The sequence below is a fragment of the Pseudorasbora parva genome, chromosome 12 (genome assembly GCF_024679245.1).
Source record: "Pseudorasbora parva isolate DD20220531a chromosome 12, ASM2467924v1, whole genome shotgun sequence".
Taxonomy (NCBI): Eukaryota; Metazoa; Chordata; class Actinopteri; order Cypriniformes; family Gobionidae; genus Pseudorasbora; species Pseudorasbora parva.
The window spans coordinates 38,406,198-38,430,712 of record NC_090183.1 but is presented as its reverse complement, the minus strand read 5'-3'; the positions used below and the strand labels follow the sequence as shown (position 1 = coordinate 38,430,712).

The 24,515-nt window shown below is 37.2% G+C and overlaps 2 protein-coding genes across 4 annotated transcripts in view; one reads left to right on the top strand and one right to left on the bottom strand.

The window, feature by feature from the left end:
* gxylt2 (glucoside xylosyltransferase 2) overlaps positions 1 to 10,497 on the bottom strand; it is a 28,893-nt gene extending 18,396 nt beyond the window's left edge. Inside the window, exons 1-2 of the mRNA XM_067460221.1 lie at positions 10,073 to 10,497; positions 2,950 to 3,145 (exon numbers count right to left, since the gene is read on the bottom strand). Of these exons, the coding sequence (XP_067316322.1) occupies positions 2,950 to 3,145; positions 10,073 to 10,341 (465 nt within the window). The 5' untranslated portion in view covers positions 10,342 to 10,497. The remainder of the gene's footprint in view (positions 1 to 2,949; positions 3,146 to 10,072) is intronic.
* Positions 10,498 to 11,261: 764 nt separating this feature from the next.
* shq1 (SHQ1, H/ACA ribonucleoprotein assembly factor) overlaps positions 11,262 to 24,515 on the top strand; it is a 48,567-nt gene continuing 35,313 nt past the window's right edge. Inside the window, exons 1-8 of one of the 3 annotated variants that reach the window (XM_067460219.1) lie at positions 11,262 to 11,345; positions 11,880 to 11,947; positions 12,497 to 12,658; positions 12,973 to 13,037; positions 20,112 to 20,234; positions 20,352 to 20,509; positions 20,630 to 20,742; positions 20,928 to 21,028. In XM_067460219.1, coding sequence (XP_067316320.1) covers positions 12,516 to 12,658; positions 12,973 to 13,037; positions 20,112 to 20,234; positions 20,352 to 20,509; positions 20,630 to 20,742; positions 20,928 to 21,028 — 703 coding nt within the window. In that variant the 5' untranslated portion in view covers positions 11,262 to 11,345; positions 11,880 to 11,947; positions 12,497 to 12,515. Of the gene's footprint in view, positions 11,373 to 11,879; positions 11,948 to 12,496; positions 12,659 to 12,972; positions 13,038 to 20,111; positions 20,235 to 20,351; positions 20,510 to 20,629; positions 20,743 to 20,927; positions 21,029 to 24,515 lie in introns of all 3 variants that reach the window. The other 2 variants (XM_067460218.1, XM_067460220.1) reach the window with 2 other exon arrangements.

The window sequence follows — 24,515 nt, the reverse complement described above, 5'->3', positions numbered from 1 at the left end:
GGCCTCTATGAGTGTGCCAAATTTCACAACTTTTTACCATACGGTTCTATGGGCTGCCAGAGACTCCTATGGCGGAAGAAGAAGAAGCAGAATAATAATGAGTGTGCCAAATTTCACAACTTTTTACCATACGGTTCTATGGGCTGCCAGAGACTCCTATGGCGGAAGAAGAAGAAGAAGAAGAAGCAGAATAATAATAGGAACACTAACGATTTCAATAGGTGCCTCCGCACCTTCGGTGCTTGGCCCCTAATAATAGGAACACTAACGATTTCAATAGGTGCCTCCGCACCTTCGGTGCTTGGCCCCTAATAATAGGAACACTAACGATTTCAATAGGTGCCTCCGCACCTTCGGTGCTTGGCCCCTAATAAATATAGCTGCAAGCAGCAATTCCGGGGCCAAGCGCAAAGAAGAAAATAAGACATGCCAACATGGCTGGGAGTGACCAGCTGCAAAAATGCACAGTTTGGTGTCAATATGTCAAAACATTGCAGAGATACAACCTTAAGATTCATTTTGGCATCATGCCTCAGCGCAAAGAAGAAAATGGGACATGCCAGCATGGCTGGGAGTGACCAGCTGCAAAAATGAACCATTAAAGACCTATTAAAATAAGCTGAGGCAAAAAAGATATACAATTATACATAAAGTTAAAAATTAATAATGTATCACTTTTTACCTATAGGTGGCGCTGTGACCAAATGAATGTGGTGTGGTCAGGGTGAGATAATGACACATGCACAGTTTGCTGTCAATATGTCAAAACATTGCAGAGATACACCCTTAAGAGTCATTTTGGCATCATGCCTCAGCTTCGTCGCTGTGTTAAACAAAAACTATTTAATCTATTAATGTGAAATCAATAACTTTGTGTCGGGATGGGCTGAAGATGATACGAGTCAATTTTGGTGAAAATCGGACAAACGGCCTAGGAGGAGTTTGAAAAAGTAGGTTTTTAACTAATAACAAGATGGAGGAAAGGACGTTTTACCAAATATGGCAAAATTGATATCTATGTTCTCAGCAGTAGCCAAGGAATGTATTATGACCAGTTTCATCATAATAGGTTAATTTATTCAAAAGTTATTAGCCTTTGTGTAAATTTTGTTATACATTTTGACCACAAGGTGGCACTGCCCCGAAACTTTTTGAGCACCTTCAGGGCATGGTGCAGAAGACACATAACAAGTTGCGTAACGATATGCTAATGAATTCGTAAAATACAGCATTTTTAGACAAAATTCAAAATGGCCGACGCCCAAAATGGGTAATACGGGATAATTGGATATTTATCAACTCGGCATGATGTCCCGAATCTAACAAGACCGCTTTTATGATTTTTGGAAAAACCCATCAGAAGTTATAAGCCAAAATAGCCATTTTTTGTATCTCCGGACCAGTAGGTGGCACTGCACCGAAATGCTGCAGATCACTTCAAGTCATGCTCGTGATGACATGTACCAAGTTTGGGTTGAATACGATAAAGCATTGCAGAGATACAGCCTTAAGAGTATTTTTGCAACTGCTACATAAAATTTGTTTGCGCATTTATCAAAAACGGTTCGACTAATCAACTTGACTTTAATAACTTTTTGTTGGCATGGTCTGAAGATGATCTGGTTCAATTTTCGTGAAAATCAGAACAACGGCCTAGGAGGAGTTCGAAAAAGTAGCTTTTTTGGAAAATTCAAAATGGCGGGAAAATTATCATGACGGAAAATGACGTCATATGGTGCAATCGAATCGGCTTGAGCCAAGGATTCAAGGGAAAAAGGAATTTTGTTTCTAGCCCTTATGGTTCAAAAGTTATTAGCATAAACATAAGTGCAACTTTGGACAGGCGGTGGCGCTAGAGGGATTGAATTGGAGACTCAAAATTTGCTATAGTGACAGATGGGACTGTCCTCTATCTGTGTGCCAAATTTCACAACTTTTTACCATACGGTTCTATGGGCTGCCATAGACTCAAGAGCGGAAGAAGAATAATAATAATAATAATAATAATAATAATAATAATAATAGGAACGGCTACGATTACAATAGGTGCCTCCGCACCTTCGGTGCTTGGCCCCTAATAATAGGAACGGCTACGATTACAATAGGTGCCTCCGCACCTTCGGTGCTTGGCCCCTAAAAATACATTGTTGTTCCTTCTCTATCTGTTCAAGAGCTAAAAGTTCAGCTGGGAAATTTGAACTTTATCCAGAAATACATTTGCCATAGATTTGAACCAATCACTACTGCGGCAGATAACTGAATGTCTGACTTTGATCCATCTGTGTACACAGGTACATGAGTTCTGCATCTTGATGATTTGTGTGTTTTTTTTTTATCTGAGCCAGGTTCATGATGATGATTGTTGTTGTTTTTTATATTCCAGGGTGGTATAGGACACAGATGCGTCAATGTTTTGATATCCAGATTAATATGTGCATTTTTTAGTGCGATTTTATGCAAATTCCAAAAGGACTGATGTATCTGGGTCTGGCTTCATACATGTAGGTAAATATTGAGGATGAAAAACTGAAGAATATGCTGGGTAACTTTCATTAGCTTTTAGCTTAACTATATAGTTGAGAGCCAATTTCAGCTTTATTTTATGTCCTTTAGCTATAGTGGCACATTATATTAAGAGAATTGAGTTGCAAGGAAAAGAATCAGAGTGAAGCAATAGTGCTTAAAATTATGCCCAAAATGTGTGCTGGATTTTTAAAGCTGCATAGTTAGGAGATTAAACTTTGTCTGAAAGTCAGTTATCCATTGCAAAGCTTTCCTGAGGTTAAAGATATGCCTTAGAGAAGAAAATATACTCAAACATTGGATAAAAAAATGAAATAACTGAAAACACAAATTTTAGGTCAGCTGTCAGCTAGACATTACAATCAACTTAAAAAGAAAAAAATAAGTTAGCCACAGCAAATATGAAAGAATAGGACATGCGCTCACCCCTTTTTTAAATTGTTCAGCCAAGTTCTCCTCTGCAAAGATGTGAAATTTGATCTTCTTTATGCTGAAGAGCAGTGCTGACTTCACCATGTTGAGCGTTTCATCTAGACGGTTCCCACAAGCCACCACTGCCAGGTGCATGACATCCTCTGCTCGTGTGACCTTTGACACGGGGTGTCCCACCTCACTCTTCTGCCTAGAGGTAAAGACATTTAAAAAAAAAAAAATCCATCCAAACCGTGACATCAACAAAAAAAACATCTGGTACAAATCAGCTGGGTCAAACCATGAGACAACACGGTCGTGATATACTCCTTTCTCTATACACGATTCTTCTGGCACATGGTATGATTCAAGGCAAGGCAGATTTGCAACCAACTTGATCGGAGAACACACAAGGGCAACCGTATAAAAATAAAATAAAATAAAAACACGTACCTACAATATGATTCAGGTAACAGTCTCTTTATTAACCATCATATCTTCTCAGAAATAATATAAAATAAGAAAAATGCTAAATATTTCTTATCCAAAAAGTAATAGCAATAAATAACACCAGTAGGCTATTATTAACAGCAAATGCTTTTTGAAGAAGAAAATAACAGCACCTTTCAGCCTACCACTATCATGCAATGTCAAACATGCAGTAGTAGTTCTTTACATGTTTTTGCATTCCAATGCGCTTCTTTCTTTCTTTTTATGTTTTGAATTAATCAAATCGTCTAGCCCTAAGAAGAACGTGTTTTTGTGGTTACAAATGTGAGACGAAGGTCAGATTCTACCTAGTGGGATTTTTTTGCATGAAATTGCGTGATTTGTCCGTGCGTGTCTTTTTATATCATATCCATCAATAGAGAAAAGACGCTCTGGCGGCTTGTGTATGGTGTGGGTAGGGATGCAATGATACTATTTTTTCAGAACAGAAACATTAAAAATTCTGAGTATCGGCCGATACAGATACTAAACCGATACCAATGCAGCTTTGATAAAAATTCTATGTAGAATTTCTAAACCTCAGTGTGTTGAATTGAATAATCACTATTTTGTGAGTTAAGCACAGTCAACTAAATACAGACAAGTGTTAATAAGTATAGATACAGTAACTTTCCATCTAAACTGGTTACATCGCTTAATCCTAGTAGTTAATGTCTTATGAGCAGTAGGTTAACCATATTTATTCAGAGTCACGCAGAGCCAGAGCACAACCAAAACAATGTTCTTCCGGAAAATGCATGCAGGTTTATTTTCCCCTATCAAACACCTGACACAATACAAGTGTTTTTTGGTAGTTTCAGCCCAACACAGATATCATTTTCGTGTCCAGCACCACATAGTTTTGCCCATCACACCCATCTGTTCGCCCATGGTCGTGCTGGTCTGAGAATGAGGCATGTTCTCGCAAAACCTTATAGTATGCCCCCGAACACTTTCCATATATGGCAGGCTTATCACTGTATCATGGCGAGATACCTTTGTATATTTTTTGTATTAAACCAGGTTTTAACCTGGTCACCATTCATTGCCATTATATGGAGGAGCGTTTGCAGGACTATTTTTACAAATTCTGCTTTTGAGGTCAAAAAAGATAGAATGACATAGGGCATTGGTACAACAGCAGGGGGAGTAAAATATGCCTGTATTTTCATTTTAGGGTGAACTATCCCTTTAAGTGACCCGGTGTTCACTGGAGTCTGTAACAAAATTGTTATTGGTGTGGTGTTTGCTTTTGTGATTCATGTTGAGTCTCTATCACTCCAGGGAAGTAAGCTCTCTAACTCTCTAAGCTCTACCCAAGAGATGACCTCTGGGAAAAAAGTCCTCCATTTATCCAAGGCTTTGGTGGAGGAAACAAATTCATACCGCAAGAAAAGCATGCAGCCTTTCAGACAGACTTCAAAGAGCTTCCATTAAGGCAAGGACGTGCAAACACTCTTGCTCTTTATTCAACTCAAAAACAGACCTTGATATGAAGTGAAAGAAAGAAAAGGAAAACACCTTAAGGTTTGATAACAGGGATGTTTTCACACCTGAAAGGTCATTTTCTGATTTTTCTGCCCATTATAGATCATAGACTTGTAGCACAAAAGACTGTAGACTGTGGTTTCCTGTGGAAAACGCTTCCTTTGTTTACACCACTGCAAATTAGGCAACAGGAATTGCATCAATGTTCTAATTGAATGATATCAAACAATTGATTCTTTTCATTTCTTCAATCATTGTCCAATATTTAGAGGCATTTACTTTCTGACCAACATTTCAAGCATACAACCTGAATTCGGCACCGTTTTTAAATCGACATGAAATGTTCACATGCTCTGATCTTATAAAAATTCTTGCAGTCTGAGTGGACACATCTGGAAACATTTAGACTGTGGAAGGCTGAATTTAATATTGCACTCCTTATTGAGCAAAAGCTGAGTTCCTGTAAAAGTTAATGCTGACACTGATGTTCCTCGTTGAGCGATACAATTGATTGTAGACAAAGTGAAGCTAACTGGCAACATGAAATCGAATTAAAAGTGATCCGAAAATGAAATAGGGTGGGTTTCTATTGTGTCTACTCTCTAACTTCATTGTAAAACAATATGAAGTATATCTCTTAATTTAGCTTATATAAGGTCATTATTTGATTGTTTGTGTGAATCACAGAAATGTATCCATTGTACAGAGGAAACTATGAAAGCATTTTGAGAGTTGAGTGCATATTGACTCACCTCTGACTGGCTATTGTGTTTAAGAAATCAACAGTGATTGGCTACATTACTCAATGCTGCAAAAACATATTGTAAATAGAAACCTTTGACGCTCTCCATAGCCCAACACAACTAAACACTGTAGTGTTTGCCACATCTATTTTGCCAATATGATATTATTACAGTATTTAAGTTTAGGAACAGATTAAGGACTGCTCTCCACAATGATATCTGTCGGAATAGACAGATAAATATTTATTTATTTATAATAAATATTTATTTATTTTTGTTTCCATTTGTTAGCGATAGGAATGCACCGAAATCAAAATTCTTGAAAAAGAGGAAACCAAGGGCAAAATCCGAAAAACCAAAACACCGAAAGAAATTAGGTAATTTAGAAATGAAGGTATTGTTAGTAATTGTAACCATTGCATTTATGGCTATGACTTTGTAACTTTACAAAAAACCAAGGCATTGCAATTGCATGAATTAATATTAAAAATTGAAATAATAAATCAATTACAAATCATGCAAATATTTATTTAGCACATTGCAACTTGACCTCTCTCATGTACATTAAATAATAATGTACAGGCCTACTGGCCTGCAGAAACAATTGAATAAAATAATCAAATGTAAAATAACTGCATATTTAACTGTTTCAATTAAAGATTTATCCTTATTTAACTTACAAAAACTATTCAGTCAAGATCAGTGAGTGATGTCCTGATCTTTTGTTTGACATTAAACAGACAGCAGTGACGGTTACTGCCCCTTTAGGGGTATGTGTCGTCTTTCTCGACTGTATAAAGTTCTCTTGATATCCATCAAGATGGACATGTTTGTGCGTGTTTGAGTTTGTCTGTTTAAGCGTAAGACTTGAAAGAGAACTCAATATTTGCGCGCTGTGAGACGAGTGCGTGCTTTCGGATGATGCACAGAGACAGATCTTCTCAAAGCGCGTGAGTTCTCATTCGCGTCTTCTGGCTCTACACCCGGGTGATGACGGCGGAAACGACTGGTCATATTCGGACATACGGCAGCACTCGCATGCACTGAACAAAGCTTACAAAGAGAGACCGCTTTGCCCGTTTTTCTTCTGTTAGCGCTGTTGTTGTATTGTATCACTGAGGAGCCAGTACGTGTATCCATCGACAGAAACATAAAAAAGCATCCTTTTTCAAGGATGAAAATTTTCGGTGGCTGAAAATTCGGTGCATCCCTAGATAGCGATGAATCGAAATGTTGCTGCACTTCACACTGGATTATGGAGCTTTACTAGTTTGTGCATTGTGCACATTACAGTCACTAATTTAATCCTAAAACTTAAAAACAAAACAATTGAAACACCAAGGAGAGATACAAACAAACAAAATAACATACAGAACAAAGCCCTGGCTGCATGTATATGGAATTCAGAGAGTGCTTTTCCTATACTCCATAATCAACACGACCAAATTATCAGCACCTTTTCCCCTCTTCAGAATGTCTGCATGCCTGTCCTGGCAGAGCTAGCTTTTCAGTGGCAACTTGCTTTAAGCTAGAAGATAAAGACTGCAGAGGAGGAATCAACTCATCGAGAGTCACGGGTGGCAATGGGGAGATATTTGGCATTCCGTGTAGAAACGGTATTAAACAAAGGAGGATAGAGAGATAGAGAGAGAGAGAGAGAGAGAGAGAGAGAGAGAGAGAGAGAGAGAGAGAGAGAGAGAGAGAGAGAGAGAAATGGAGGGCTCTTAGTCTTTCTCCATGACATGTTTATAGCTTTATATAATGTAGCAGCAGTTGCCTCTAGTCATAGCTGCATTACAGATGACAGAACGAGCTATTCGTTTGACAGTTGGTAGACATTTATTTCTAGGTGCGGCAAAAGCGGTTGCAGTGTTTTGCGATTCTGGCAGAGAAAGGTGTTATGAGCACCCAGCTTTCCAGTAATGCAGGTTCTTTTGGGAAAAGGTGTGAAAGAAACATGAATGACAATGAAGTAAAACTGCAGCAGTACATTATAATTCATTATACTAAAAGAACAGCTCACAGAAAAAGAAAAAATCCACCATTATTTACTCATTTCAAACCTGCATGACTTGAGGCGGTTTTGAAAAATACTTTTAGTCCATACAATTAAAGTCAGTGGGAGCTAATGTTGTTTCGACTTCAAGGGAGAGTTCACCCAAAAATGAAATCATTCTGTCATTAATTTCTCACCATCATGACGTTCCAAACCGTCAGACTTTCGTTCACTTTGGAACACAAATTAAGATATTTTTGATGAAATCTGAGAGATTTATGTTCCTCCATTGACAGCTACACAACCACTTTGACGCTTCAAAAAGTTCATAAAGAGATCTTAAAACAAATCCATATTATGAATCAAGCAGTTTAGTCCAAATTTTCTGAAGAGACACGATTGCTTTATATGATGAACAGATTGAATTCAGGCTTTTATTTTATTATTTTTGGCTAACCAAAAAGGTGGCATGACCCTGGTTCCTTCTACAAAAACTCAATAATATCAATAACTCAAAACATTTTTTTTACTTTACAGGAAGTAAAAATCTAAAACATAAGCTATAAACATGAGTAAATCACAGGCTAATTTTCATTCTTGGGTGAACTATCCTATTAATGGTGTTGACGTTGAAGTCATGTGACTGTGATGTAGTTGGTTTATAGCTTATGTTTCATTTTTGGGTGGACTATCCCCTTTGAGCTTAAGACAGCTCTTTTAGTCTTTATTTAAAAATATTTTCCACAGACATTTTAGGCATTTAACCCCAAAAAATACCCAGTAAAAAACCCCACTGACAGGATGAAGGAACTGAAAGTACCAACTCATTTCCGGGCCATCAAAAATACATCATCCCTGCAGCACTCTATATTCTGAAAAATTTCATCATACAGGTTTGGAGTGACATGAGGTTAAATACATGAAGGAAATCACAATTATTTTTTATAATACAACAATAAAAAGGTCTGGGATAAAAAGGTTTGCGTTTGTTAGAGCCCTCAGGACAAAACAAACCCTTCGGGCCCCTTGAACGTGATGAAACGTATCATATGGGACACATTTGTCTGTTTTGCAACAGTGAGGCAGGAAGCATGTCTGGAGGATGCGCTTAAAAAGGAAAAACTCGTGCGGAAGAGTTAATCACTTCTAAATAAAAACACAGGTCAAATGGGATGAGATGGCTTTGCCCCTCCCCCTTCCTCTGCGGAGATGGATAGGGAGCCAGGAATTAAGCGCATAGAGTGTTTTCCGAATCACACCCTCTCATCTGTTCTGTTTGTACGGTGGATCTGTTTAACTAATTCCACCGCTCTGCATTGGCCCTTTGCATTGTGGGTTTATCAGCAGAGAGCAGTCACAGGGGTGCGGACATGAAGACGGATCACTGCTGGAAACCCAACAGGAGGGTCAAAGGGTTGAGATATCTCGCAACTGCAATTAGTGACGTTTATGTGGAGCTGTCAGAGGGACGATAACATGCTGCTGAAAGAAGGCAAGCAATGAATATTAAACTCATCTTCGTTGCAGAATTGATTTCACACTATCAAAAAGGCATCCATCTATAGGTCGCCTACCTTTACATGATTGATCTTACACTATCAAAATACTGACACAGATCAACCAATCTTCAGTTCACCTACAGGATAAATGTGACAGATCCTTTTAATTATGACTCGGAAGGGGCGGATCATCTTGATGAATAAACTACTCCATCCTCGAGTCACAAGGGACTGTGTGCACTCACTCCGTACAACCAATCATTGATTTTGTCCTTCGCTGAAGACCCTTTGGGAATGAGGCAACTGCGTTCAAGGTGACCTTTTTAATAAAGCCGTAATGAAAATACAATTGAGATAATCGTGGTGCGCACAGGGGGCTCTTAGATTTGGCGTTGTAGCATGCGCAATGCACACTGGTCTCTGGTAAGACTTAAGACATTAGTGCATGGTAATCTGGATGTAGTGCAAAAATTGTGTCATGCATGGGTTCCTTCTTGTTACATTAAGAAACATAAGATTGCACAATCATTCAAAAGACATTCTTGCTAAAATCTCCATTGTCACAGCAGGCTTTTGACAAGAATGTCAAAAAAGAAATGGATTTGCTGCTGACATCCAGGAAAAGACCAATGATTTATGGGCCGCTATTAAAACATGATTTGCTTTGATTTGCAGTGACTGCAAATTACACTGAGGTCATAAATATCCTTGAGAATCAACTAATGCACTGATCATATTCAACGTTACAGAAAAGGGAGTTTAAAGAAAGTAGACCAGTAGAAGAAGAAAAAAACATGCATTCTATTATACTGTATTATATCACATGCATTATATTCAAAACGTCTTGAAAATCATATGTATGCATTCTGTTTTTGATCAATCTGGTTGATAATCAATGATGTTGCACTTGAAGAATTTCATACCGAGTCTTTACGATGACATTCCCTCCTCCTCTGCTGCTCAACTTCGGCTGTTTGCGGATTAGTTTCGGTGGTTTGTGTGGCTCTTCGGGGGTTTGTTTCGCTTCTTTCGGCGGTGCAATATCCTCGAAATAACTGAAGGATGGAAAATGTTTTTCTTTCGCAACTTCTTTCAGCGGCGGCTCATCCGCAGCGTTCCCCCCGAAAAAGTACAAAAGTAGAAAAACTCCAAAGCATACCGCGATCGCCACAATCTTACTGTGAATTCTCATTGTGAAAAAGTGCTCTGTCCGCGTTTAAATGTCTCAACCATGGCACTGGTTAAAACATGGGGACATATTTGTAGTGTGCAGCCATACTTCTTCATTTGTACTGTGATGATGAAGACGATGCTGGCTGCTCAGCTTAGCGCCGATATACACACGTATATGAATCTCTGAAGGCGGACCTTACACTCCTTACCGTAACACGTGTAATACATTCTGTCATCTAGTGCAAGTAGGAGAAACTGTGGGGATGGATATATTATATGAAACTTTTTATTTTTATTTTGTTATTACCGTTATATTATATTATATTATATTATATTATATTATATTATATTATATTATATTATATTATATTATATGCATTATTTTGTTAATATTCACAATTACATATATTATATTCCTTTTATGCATGTCTATAATATGAAATATTTGTTTTATTTTGTTCATATTCAAAATTACATATATTATTATAATATATTCATTTGATGCATGTCTTTGATATGAAACATTTATTGTGTTCATATTCACAATCACATATATTATATTATATTATATTATATTATATTATATTATATTATATTATATTATATTATATTATTATTCATGTCTGGTATCCATCAGGATACCAACACTTTTTAATAATAATAATAATCTTTGACAAAATAATGTTATTTTCATAGATTACATTATTGTAATTTCATTATTGTATGATGACAGCTATTGGTTACTCTTCAACCTGATCTAATTCTCAAATAAAATCATTCTGTTGAAGGAATTGTTCCAGTTTTGCAATTTGATTAATACATATTAGATTTTAAATGACATTAATTGCAATGTATTCCATCAGCTTTACCATGTGCATGTAGTATCCAACGAGAAATTCAGTGTAATGTCAAGTGAGTTTGTTGTCCTCCTTATATGTGGGATTACGGTAAAACATGGCCATCAGAGAAAGCAGGAAGCACGCCATGTGCTGCCATATGAGTTACTGATGTTGTTTAGCGCATGTAAGTGTGCACAGAAGAGGTGTGAAGGTATCAGTTTTGTTTTATAATGTTTATATAATTTGCCATTTCCTTTTTTATATCGTACTATACAATTTGAGAACGTTAAAGTCCAAAATAGTGCATGGAGCGGATCCCGCCTGCTTTTTGATGGCATAAACATTGCATGCACAAACAACCTAGCAGGCAGCTTGACAGCTGTTTATCTGCAGTGGCTTTTTTTTTTGTAATCATTCAATTCTTTATTTTGGGTTTGTTTTTTTACCCTGTGTGCATCAAATCAGTATAACGACTTTGGTTACTTGGATGACATTTATCGATGTTTTTTTCTTTTATTTTAGCCCTCGATATTATCAGAACGTGTCTAAACTTGTGAATAACAGTGTTGTGTTGAAATATCATTAAGTTTAATTTGAAACTAACCACATCATCCAAGGTTCATAATGTACCAGTTGGCAAAGGGGTTTGTCTCATTGAATTAAAATTAAATAGCCACAAGGTGGAGTTGTAAGCTGCCATATTCTTTCTTTTCTTCAGATATTATTGACTGAATGTCAAACAGAAAGGGACTGATCTATCTTCCTTAATTCATTTTACAGTGCAAGGTAATTCATTTTCTTTTTTAGAAGTGTCCTTCAGAGATTTTCACACACTCAAAGTAATAGAAACCTACATTTTAAATGCATTTTTGCTCATTTATTAGTTGTTAAGTGAAATTGTGCCAAGTATGACATCATTAACAGTGCTATCGATTACCAGAATAAAACAAAAAATAAATAAATACAATTTAAGACTGTAAAGTAAAATATCTTATCTCAATAAGATCTATTGAATAATAAATAGACATTTCTGGGATTTTGTAGGATATTATTTGATTCTTAGATGATTAATTCTAACACAATTGTGTTATGCATTGTTGCATTTTATATATATATATATATATATATATATATATATATATATATATATATATATATATATATATATATGTATGTATATATATATATATGTATGTATATATATATATATATATATATATATATATATATATATATATATATATATATATATATATATATATATATATATATATGTATATGTGTGTGTTTCCCCCCATTTCTGAATACTAATTTATTTATCTGTTTCTCTTGCAGTTCTTTGCTGTGTGTAATCATGATTACACCAGCGTTTGAGCTGAGCCAAGATGCCAATTTCCTCACTGTGATTATCCGTGTACCCTACACCAGAACATCTGAGTTTGACATCTACATCCAGGGAGAAGATTTGAAGTTCTATGCCAAGCCATACTTTCTCAGGTGACTCACCTGCAAATGCTATGATTTACATTGTTATGCTAAAACACTCCAAAATACAATTTAAGAGGTTTGCAAAGCTTTTTACATACACATGCACACCTCACCCACACTTAAATTCCATTGCAAGTTCTGAGAAAATGTCTAAAATATTTTTTGTGTTGATGCCACTTTAGTTTTAAATTTAGTTATGAGTAGGAACATATATGCGTGTGGTTTTGATGACAAATGCATATTGCAAATAAATGTATACATTTGTATTTTATGGACTATATTGTTTGTAGCATTATTAATGAATCTTGTGTAATTTATCTAAGGTTGACTCTGCCTGGGAGAATAGTAGAAGACGGCCGCGAAAAAGCTTCATTCAATATCGATAAAGGTAACAATCACTCTGTTTTATATTCTCAGAAAACCTGTGCTTCTTTTGTTTGCCGCTCAGTACCTCACAAGCTTCATCAGAAGCAGCAATGACCTAGGAAAAGGTTCCACACATCTAGCCAGCATGAAAGGACTAGCTGCAATTGTGTTGTTGTCTTTTGACGAGACGTCAGCTGCGTCTCGGCCAAAAAGCTGCGCTTGAACACACCAAAAGGATGTGTTTTGGAGGCGACTGTCACCTAGCATGTGGGTTCGGTGCCTGCGACTGAGTAAAATATATGTCTATATCAGCAGGTATCAATGGTCTATTTTCATCATTCAAAGCGGGAAGCTGAAACTACTGCAGATATACAAACCGTAAACAAAGCAGAGCTTGCTTACCATTTTAAATATCAATCACGCTGATCACTTTCTTTATTCCAGTCAGCTCATGTTATTATGAAAATATTTTAGCATTCGAATGCTCAGGTAAGATGAGATAATTATAACAACCTTCTATCTGTACTGTCTTGACATATTTGCTTTCGCTTTTTATTTAATTTTCGTTCACTGACTTATTCATTAAGCTGAACAAACAATCAGAGCTCTCTTTCACTGACGGCCCAACGTCAATTCAACATGCTGAAATCAAAAAGATCCCAGACAACGTCTGACTAGGGCCAACGGTGTGGACATGCCAAAAAAAACAAGGCTGACTGATGCTTAAAATACAGTCTTAAAGTCAGTTTGTGTCAGGGTGCATTCAGATAACACATGTAGGCATTAAAAAAAAAAAAAAATTATATTTAGTTAGAAATTTTTTGCATTTCGGGGTTTTTCTAGCCTGACAAGCCAGACCCATATCAAGAAGTTTGGTCTGGAAACTCACCATTGACAGGGCTCAATCTGAGGGTCGGGATAAACGGTTGTCTTTCAAACTCCCTCTGCATGCGATAGGATAGCGCTACAACCAACCAGAGCAACGAAGGTGAAACAGAGCTTGTTGATAGATTAAACATTCGCTGTATCCGGTCGGCAAAACTCAGAACTCCGAATGACTTCAGTGCCGTTCTTTGTTCTTTTCTCAGAGAAAAGCTTAACTCCAAGTCTTCCAAAGTCACGGTCAAAGCTGATTCGAAAGACCGCCGTTCGCCAGTTTCTGTGTTTACTAGAAGCACGCAAACGCAACCCGGCCATCGTCATTATGGCCCCGCCCACCGACTCTATAAACGATGTGATTGGCTCGACAAGAGTTATTTTACAATTAGAGCTCAGAAGGGTATTGAGAGTTGCTAGATGACACTCGCGGGCGGATTAGATTTGCTGCCGCTAGGGTGCGTCTAGATTTCTAGGCTAGGGTTTTTCTATATGGACTGAAGCATTCCATTCATTCCTGAGGGGAAAGGATTTGTTACTTTTTTATTTATTAATTTTTTTCCCCAACCACGAAACTCCTCATTCCAGTCAATTTGTGGTTCAAGTACGATGAAACTCCAAGGTGGCATGTAAAGCCGCAACCCGTAGGTTTACCTGTCACCAATTTTTAAATGTTTAAGCCATGAAAAAATAAAGGCTTTTTAACTTTTTCAACACACCCATCGAGTGCCTTGGGCTACTTTTGCTTCTAAACTCCAAGGGTCTTGGACCACTCTGATGAACACTCAATTAAAAAAAAAAAATGTTAAATTATTTTTGGGTCAAAATGACCTGAGGGAAGTGAACGTGCAGTTCTAGTTCCACTGTATCTTTACAGTTTAATTATTGCTATTATCATAATTATATCTAAACAAAGTATAGTGTCGTATACTTAAGTAATTATACTTACAATAGTCAATCATCTAAAAATGGCTGCAGGGTGGGGTTTGCGCTTAAAGTTAGGGTAGGCAAATTTTAGAGCTTGTGTTAAAAGCATAAGATCCCACCCTCCGTTCAGAGCATCTTCAAGCCACGCCTCCTTCAAGATACATGAACGTACAGCAGGGAGCAAACAAGCGTCACGAGACGTCGTTAAACTACCACATGTCTGAAAAGACCAGAACCTTACAATAATAATGAACATAAACAACTTAAAGGGTTAGTTCACCCAAAAATGAAATTTATGTCATTAATGATTCACCCTAATGTCATTCCACACCCGTAAGACCTCCGTTCATCTTCAGAACACAGTTTAAGATATTTTATATTTAGTCCGAGAGCGTATCCAAGTGTATGCACACTTTACTGTCCATGTTCAGAAAGGGAATAAAAACATCATCAAAGTAGTCCATGTGTGACAGTTAGTTAGTTAGAATCCCTTGAAGCATCGAAAATACATTTTGGTCCAAAAATAGCAAAAAAGGTGTAAAAACAGATACACTGTTGCAACGGTCATGAACCAGCGGATTGATCGCCAATGTCACGTGATTTCAGCAGTTTTACACGCGATCCGAATCATTAATCAATACGCTGCTTCATGACTGATTTGAAGACAAATGGGGAAAAGAAGACTATGCTGAATAAAGTCGTAGTTTTTGTTATTTTTGGGCCAAAATGTATTTTCGATGCTTCAAGAGGTTCTAATTAACTAACTGATGTCACATGTGGACTACTTTGATGATGTTTTTTATTCCCTTTCTGGACATGAACAGTATAGTGTGCATACACTCTCTGACTAAATATAAAATATCTTAGGCTGTCTTCCGAAGATGAACAGAGGTCTTACGGGTGTGGAACGACATTAGGGTGAGTCGAAGACCTGAGACCTGCTCGCATCTCATATACAGATACGCAATTTTACTTTCACCTTTGACATAACCGATTGTGTTTATATATGTTAATCTTGTGTATATTTGAGAGTATTAGCGCAGTAAGACTACTTACTCCAGTAATCACGCGTTTGACAGGCTTTTAGTGTGCGTGCTCGGCGCATGCAAAACAGTGCATAAGCACGTGAATTAAATGTTTAACCAGCAAAGCTTTTAAAACGCATGCAAATAATGAACTTTCGTGATTATGAATAACTATAGCGTAGACTCACAGGCACACAAACAGAGCCGAAATAACCTGAGAGAAATATTTACAATGGAGAGAAATATAAATAATTAATTAAATGCAAAACCTAAAAAAAACGCTATTCACAAACGCGTAATGAACCGTGAATGCCGTACCGAACAGTTCCATATTATGTTGAGAATTATAGCATCCCTTATATATATATATATATATATATATATATATATAACAATCACTAAGTTATTTGGTCTATATATATATAAACTGATTTTGTCATAACACCATTTCCTGTTAAATTTGTATCAAAATTCAAACAGTGATGTTTGTCATGAGTTTGACAAAATTCAAACTCATCATGCGGATCATGTAGGCTACACATGAGCTGAATTTCACTTCTTTTCCAGTTACAGAACGAAATATGAATGTCAGAAGGTATGCTATATGATAATTTGATACAGTACAACTTACAGAAGACCACCGCGTCTCTCAGGACACCCGGGATGTCGCGTTTTTCCCTCTTGATTAAAACATGAATAGACCTATTCATCATAATCCCGTGATAAAGCTGACAAAATAATAATAGTAATGATATTGCAATACTTTTTAAATGTTTTCAAATGATATGCGATCATTTTGACATTTTAACCGAAAACCATGTGATCAGTTAGAAACAAATCATAAACTGGCATGATTGCGACCGCGTCTCGCACCAATAGTGTCAATCACCTGACTGTGGGTGAAACTTGCGATTTGAACTATGATGAACATTAATATTTCTTTATGAATTTTAGCAAGCAGTTGTGTTAGAAGGAAAACATGGTCTCTAAACTGAGTCCTGAACAACGCGCGCGCTTGTCAACATGATAACTAATCCTCACCTGGTTGTGGAAGCAGCCGTGTTCAATGAGACAACACGCGAGGGGAGGGGGAACAAAAGCAAGAGGCGGGAGGCGCGCGAGCGGGGGCGAGCACAGCACAGGGAAGGCAACCAAGCAAAGTGGTGGAATCAGAATTAAATATAAACAATATATCGATATATACGATATGTCCAAATCCATATCGAATTGAAAAAATATCTCTATATATTTTAAAAATCGAGATATCGCCCATCCCTAATTTAGACCAATTAACTTAGTGATTGCTATCAGGATGTGAAGAGACTTGTATAACAAAAATGTTTCCGGAACAAATCACCTACCCTGCCTTTAACTGATTTGTGAAAAATCACATGTACAGGATACAGTATACAAACTTCACAGGACATAAAGAATGACAATTTCTGGGCGACCCGAATTTGACAACTGGATTGTGGTCCAAGGAGGCTGTCTGAACTGCCCTGTGGAAATAAAAAATATATATTTCAAAGATGAAATATTAAGGAATTTACGGCAACACATTGCTACTCGACTGCCAAGAATTCTTACATTTCCCCTGGAATTGATTGATAGGCTAGTATTTTTATATACCCATTTGATTTTACAATTATCATAACAGTTCAAACTGTCTAACTGCTCTCCAAATAGCTTGAAGATTTCCAGTTGCTATATAATGGCCACAGGATCCTGTTCCTGACGTCTCATTGGCCTTGTTTCAGCGTGTCCTCTTTGATCGACAGCCAGTGAATAATTCAGCAGTAGTCTATCATAAATAACGTCTAATTGCTTTCTGTGTTTACACTGAGTAACAAGTAATTATAAATCATTCACAAATCTGGAAGGACTACAGTCAAAGCAATTATTGTCATTTTAACACAACCGTTTTAATCTTTAATGTTCCAGCAGGGTCTAAAATTATAGGTTGTTTTATTGCAAGGATGTCAAGCACAGACTTTCAGATTGTAAACGTTTGGCACTTAATGTGTGGAATATAATCCCTCTGCTTTTTTACCCCTATAATTTAGCATTTTCCACAAATTCCTGTTTGCACAACGGAAAATGGTCAAAGATCGAAAAACCAGTCTGGTGGGGTCTGGCAAATGATTAGTGCACTGTGCACATATCGTGCTAATGTGGAAGATGTGGATTTGAAGTTGTCACGCTCCCTCTCATAAAATCCTGTCCTCTCTCTTTGGGCTTCTGTCAATAAAACGTGTTAAGCCGACTCAAGCCAGAGTTAAAGGAACAGATCACCAATATAATTAAGATTGTGCCATCATTTACTTGCCCAAATGTTGTTCTAAACCTGTATGGCTCTCGTTATTCTGTAAAAAGCTACTAAACTGCTGACTTGCCTCTCTCTCTCTCTCTCTCTCTCTCTCTCTCTCTCTCTCTCTCTCTCTCTCGTGGTATTTCTTTCCTAGCAGACTTCATTATAGCACACAACTCTCACATTTAATCAGCCGGTTGAGCTGTCAGCATCATAACGATCCCTCTTCTTTATTTATTGGGATACACCTTCAGTTTGATTATACTCTCGCTCACTCTCTATCTTTTGTGTGGTACTTATCAATCTTTAATTCAGGAAGAAACAGCAGAAGCAGCACTGATTGTGTCTGACCGATCTGCTGTAGCCCTGACATGTCTTTTAATGAGCTTCCTATTAGCGCTTTTAATTATACCTAATGGCCACGGGATCTTCTGCTTGACATCTCATTGGCCTCATTTCAGCGCGTTCTCTTTGATCGACAGCCAGTGAATAATTTAATAGTCGTCTATCATAAAGCAACTAATTGCTTTCTGTGTTTACATAAGGAATTATAAATCATTCACAAATCTTTAAGGACTAACAATCAAGGCAATTACTGTAATTTTAAGGATGTTGGGGGGGGGGGGGGGGGGGGGGGGGTCCCCTCTCTTTTTTTCCTTCAATTTAAAATATTTTCTACTTTCCCAGCTTAATAAGTAGAGACAAATATAAGGAAGCCACATGTAGGTTGATTTCCCAGACAAAACATTGCTCTGTTTGTTTAAGAATCCCGACCAGCTCTACACGGCAACAGTGGCTTAACCAATGGAATCAATTTGGGGCGGGGCTCTCTGTTTGATCCACCAGTGGCGGTCGGCGAAAGTGTTCTCAAGACTTTCTTTCTTCTGTAGAAAACAAAAGACGACATATTGAAAAATATTGTTTTGGACCCCATGACTTGTATTAAATTGGACAAAAATAACTTATTTTACATTCGACAGAAAAAAGAACTTAATATTCAATTTTGTGTAAACAATCGCTTTAAAGGATATTTTGTGAAATTCATCCAAGTGAAACAAATGTTTGAGAAAGAATAATTCTGTCTATCCCTTTCCTTTTATCTATCTATCTATCTATCTATCTATCTATCTATCTATCTATCTATCTATCTATCTATCTATCTATCTATCTATCTATCTATCGTTCTATCTATCGTTCTATCTATCTATCTATCTATCGTTCTATCTATCGTTCTATCTATCTATCTATCTATCGTTCTATCTATAGTTCTGTCTCTATCTATCTATCTATCTATCTATCGTTCTATCTATCTATCTATCGTTCTATCTATCTATCTATCGTTCTATCTATCTATCTATCTATCGTTCTATCTATCGTTCTATCTATCGTTCTATCTATCGTTCTATCTATCGTTCTATCGTTCTATCGTTCTATCGTTCTATCTATGTATTGTTCTATTGTATATCTATCTGTCTGTTTATTTATTTCTATCTTCTCACAGAAGAAAGAACTGAATATTAATTTTTGGGTGAACAGTTGCTTTAATGTTTCAGTGTAACGGAAATAATGGCACATCTCTTCTGTATTGTGACAATCATCCACTGCTGTGTGATTGGATAGAGAAATGCATGTCATTGTTGCATTTGTTTTTTAAAATGTTGTATAAAAATATCATATTTAATTAAAATATCAGTAAATCTTCCAGTGAAACATCAGACCTCTTTCTGGTGACGTATACCTGACTTCTCTGATCTTTTTACTCAATTGTCTTACAATCGAATGCCTGTTCACTCATTCAGGTTGTCCTTCGTCCAATCAACAACTGATGGATAGAACTAACTCCCTGACGTATTTTCTTTTTTAATAATCAGTTTCACTTGAATGTAAGTCACAATACAGAAAAAGATCTCTGCTTCCATTGCATAGTAACTTTAAGTATTTGTGTGTATGTGTGTATCAGGTCTCTTCACGCTGCATGTCCCCAAAGAGACAGCCGGACAGCACTTTGAAGGTTTGGAGATGCTCACCAGTCTCCTGGCTCCTAAGGGATCAAGATCAGCCAAACCGCTGGTGGAGGACGCAGGTGAGGTTTAATTCGCACTTGGGTATGAAAAGCTGATCGTCTTCTTGTGGCATTTCTTACCATTTCATTCTGTCTCATTCTGTATTCTCTGAACGCCCTCTGATGGCATTCTCTCAGAGGCCTGTGGTGGAGGATGTGAGGAGGAAGATGAAGAGGAGGAGTTTGATTGGCAGATAGAACAGGAGATTTACACCGAAACCCCAGCGGAGACGCTGAAAGAATACCACAAGTATGGCTTTGGAAACCTCAGGTCTGGAGTCTTCACTAGACTGCAAGTAAGAATGTTTGTCCTTGATGGTACTGTAGATGCAGTCTTTTTCTTTTAAGAAATATTGAAGAATAAATCGACCTGGAGCTTTTGTGGACAACCTATTGTTTTGCTTTGCACCAATCAGGAGGAGCTGAATGAGGTGATTGACGTGAAGGATCCCGACAACACCACTCCTGAGCTCAGGAGACGCAACCGATTAGATGCAGAGACCACAATATTCTGTACTGACCATTATATGTAAGTCCACCATCCCCGTTCCTGTACTGAATGTCATCAGATCTGTCATAACTACAAAATAGTACAATGACATGAACATTTAAAACATTTTATATAACATCTCTCACACAACAAATCACCCCTCTTGACACAATTTGTTTTGGGAGTCAGTTTGATTGATTGACACGTCTGTTTGATTGATGCAGGGTAAATTTGTATGAGGACGAGGAGGAGATCACAAATCTGCTGAAGTTTAAACCATGGTGGAGGGAACCGAGTCTGCACTCTTCAGCAAACTCTGACACATGTGAGACCTTTTTTTAAATTTATTCTCTAAATTTATAAAGTTATACTTTCTAGCATTCTGTGCATCATTATCACTTTGTCCTGTGTGTCTCCGTGGGACTGGATGGAGAATTTGGTCGGGTTGAGTTGAGGTCACTTTACTATGTGAGTTGGAATATTTCCAGAAGTGCAGTTTGTAGTTTCTACCAGCAGGTGGCGCGCCTTTGCTGGAAACTGATTTCGTGATCCTAAAGTTAGACAACTAGCAACAGCGTCGTGTTCACACGTTGCATAGGATTGGAACTATTTTGAGTGTTGTTTTAACACTCATACTTTTACTCTTTTTGTAAAAGATTTATGTTTTTTTTTATGTTTTATAACTGCTGAGTCATATTGATGAGGCTGTGTGTGAGTCACTGAGTTTAGTCAGCTAGACACAAACCACCTCAGCCCACTTTTGTGGCCACAATCAGCATGTACTCTATCTGTCCATTTGTTCTTTCACTCTCTGTTTTTCTTAATCTTTCCTTTAATCATCAATCCATCCATCCATCCATCTATCATTATATCATTCTATTGATCTATTGTTCTATATAGTTATATTATTCTGTCTATTGATCTGTATTGTCTGTCATTCTTATAGTCATTCTATCACTCTATCACTGTCTTTCCATCTATTATATCTGTCTATCCCCATCCATCCATCCACCCACCCACCCATCCATCCATCCATCTATCTATCTAGCTATCGTTCTATTATTCGCTCTATTGATCTGTATTGTCTGTCGTTCTAGTAGTCATTATATCATTCTATTACTGTCTTTCCATCTATTACTCTCTATCATTCTATCTATAGTTTAATGTATCTGTCTATTCCCATCCATCCATCCATCCATCCATCCATCCATCCATCTATCCATCTATCTATCTATCTATCGTTCTATCGTTCTATCTATCGTTCTATCTATTGTTCTATCGTTCTGTCTATTAATCTGTATTATCGGTCATTCTATTAATCATTCTATCACTCTTTCCATCTATCTATTTCTCTATCCTTCCATCTATCGTTTTGTCTTTCTGTAGTTTAATCTATCTTTCTTTCTTTTTTTCTATCGTTTTGTCTCTTTCTTTTTTGGCACAGCTGTTGTGATTTTTCAAATACCGTAAAACATAATCTGGTACGTTTAAAGTTGCATGGATTATTGACGTGTGTGTAATAAAGCGGCACAGACATGGACAGCCGAGAAGTGATTGTGTCCCACACCAGCACGTTCATCACTAGAACAGTGTGCTAATAACTTAGTGCCCGTTTACAAAATGAGGATATTACTCTGAGCTGCGAGCATATGTTGGTGCGGGGGGGACGGGGGGTTACACAGCTGGTCCTATCACAGAAGAAGAAGGAGATGGAGAGGGATTAAACAGAGGGAGATGAAGATATTCCAAGATATGCTTTCCAAAACGTCTGTCTGTCTCTGCTGTCAATCAATCAAGTATCGTTGTACAGCTACTTAGCACCCAGACGCTTTTATACACCTTCGTTTTTCAGTGTTCTCATCAGCATGCTGGATGCATGGGGCAGATTAATTGGGACTAATTGCTTGGACAGACCGTCCTGAACATATTGACTGAAGTGGGCAAATCCCTGCCAAAATATATTCTCCTCGCCACTGTTTTCTAAGGTTTTTCCTGACTGGATGTGGCTCATTAAGCCATTAAAGTTAATTAGACCTTTTGCTTTTGGGGTATTAGGGTGAGCTTGTTCATTGCTTAGCTATCGTTATGGATTATGGGGGAAAAGTTGGCTTTTTTTCCTTTTTTCCCTCAATGGTTTGAGATTATTGGTTTAATCTCACACAACCCAAAAATCAAATGAACAGAATCAATTATATTGTGCTTAAACAGAAAAAAGCCAGAATGTAATATTTAACTACAATATTATTTTCATCACAGCTAAACCCATTCATAGCACATTTACCCACCAACCCCTTTCCCACAAAATGTCCTCCTTAATGTTGAAAATCCATTCAATAAAAATGCATAATGATATGTTGCTTGCTTAGTTAATTGAAAAAAAACCTTGGAATTGAACCCATTTTAATGCAAAACTAGACCTGCACCACTGACATATCAAATATCTAATACAAAGTGTTTTTTGTTTAATACTTTACATTCTATGCAGTTTGCAGATGTTATGAAATAGTTAAAGACTTCACTTTTCACTCTTTCTCCGTCTCTTTATCTTAATGGTGAGGAATTTTCCTGCACAATGGTCTGCGTTTTGTTTCCTTAAATTCTAATTCAAGATTTCTGATTCAGATTTTTTTCCCCTTGTGCGTGTATACATGTGGTGGTGTACTTACTTTCCCATGTGTATCGGGTATCTTCACACTCTAGGTCCCAATGGAGATAACAGCCTCACCGTGTGTGTTTTATGCATGTATGCACCTCATTATCCTGCTCCCCCCATCTCACTCCAATAGCTAATGTTAGTGGTCTGGACACCTGTGTGGTGTCAGATGTTGTTTTTGCAGATCTTTCCATGTAATTGAAGGATAAACCACAAAGAATTCCACAAAAGTAGACCGCTGTAGCCTCAAAAAGACATGTGCAATATTTGCAAGTACACTTAAAAAAGAACATTTTGTCATTGTTTACTCACTCTTAACAGGAAACATGTTTTTGTTCTATGCAACTGTGAAAAGTGTTCAGGCTGCTAGTTTTGATCAAACTTAAGTGACCAGCAACAGTGTTTTTTCCTATATACCATGCTGTGTAAGGCTTTGTATGAGGAGGAACAAGCCAATATTCGTTATTACATATGTTCAAATCTGGAATATTCACAAAACATGAGAACTTATTTGTTTGCATACAACCGGAAATGCAATTAACTCAGCATCGTAGAAAAATGAGGAGGTGGCGGTGGTGAAGAAACTGCACGCTTAATTGGTTCTCAGATGTATTGTCAGCTGGCTAGCTATGAAATAAGGCAAGGTTTTCACTTTTATGTGCAATGTTCAGCATATAAGAATGATTTCTGATGGATCATGTGACACTGATGACTTAATCCTGAAAATTCACTGGAATGAATTACATTTGAAAATATATTTAACTAGAAATAATTTTATAGTAATGATCTTAGTAATGTTTCAAAATAGTTCTGTTTTACTGTATTTCTGTATATCCAATAAATGTAACGTTGATTAGCATCTTAGCATCACCAAACTTTTTGACCATGTTTCTTTGACACATTTTTCCATAGAAGAAATGGTTTTGAAATTATTATTATTTTTATAAAGTGCTAAGAGTTCTGTTATACACAACAGAGAAACAAAAAACAAAATATGTCACTGAGTAGTTGGTGGCAGAAGCAGTTTAATATAAAGAGAAGACAAGAGCTGGGGTGGAGCTGAACTCCCTCCTCAGCTCCTGGTTTTGGTCTCACAGGAGTCAGTGTTTCCTGCCAGGTGGAGGCAGCTGTGTTAGAGGGTAAATCAGGTAGACAGAGA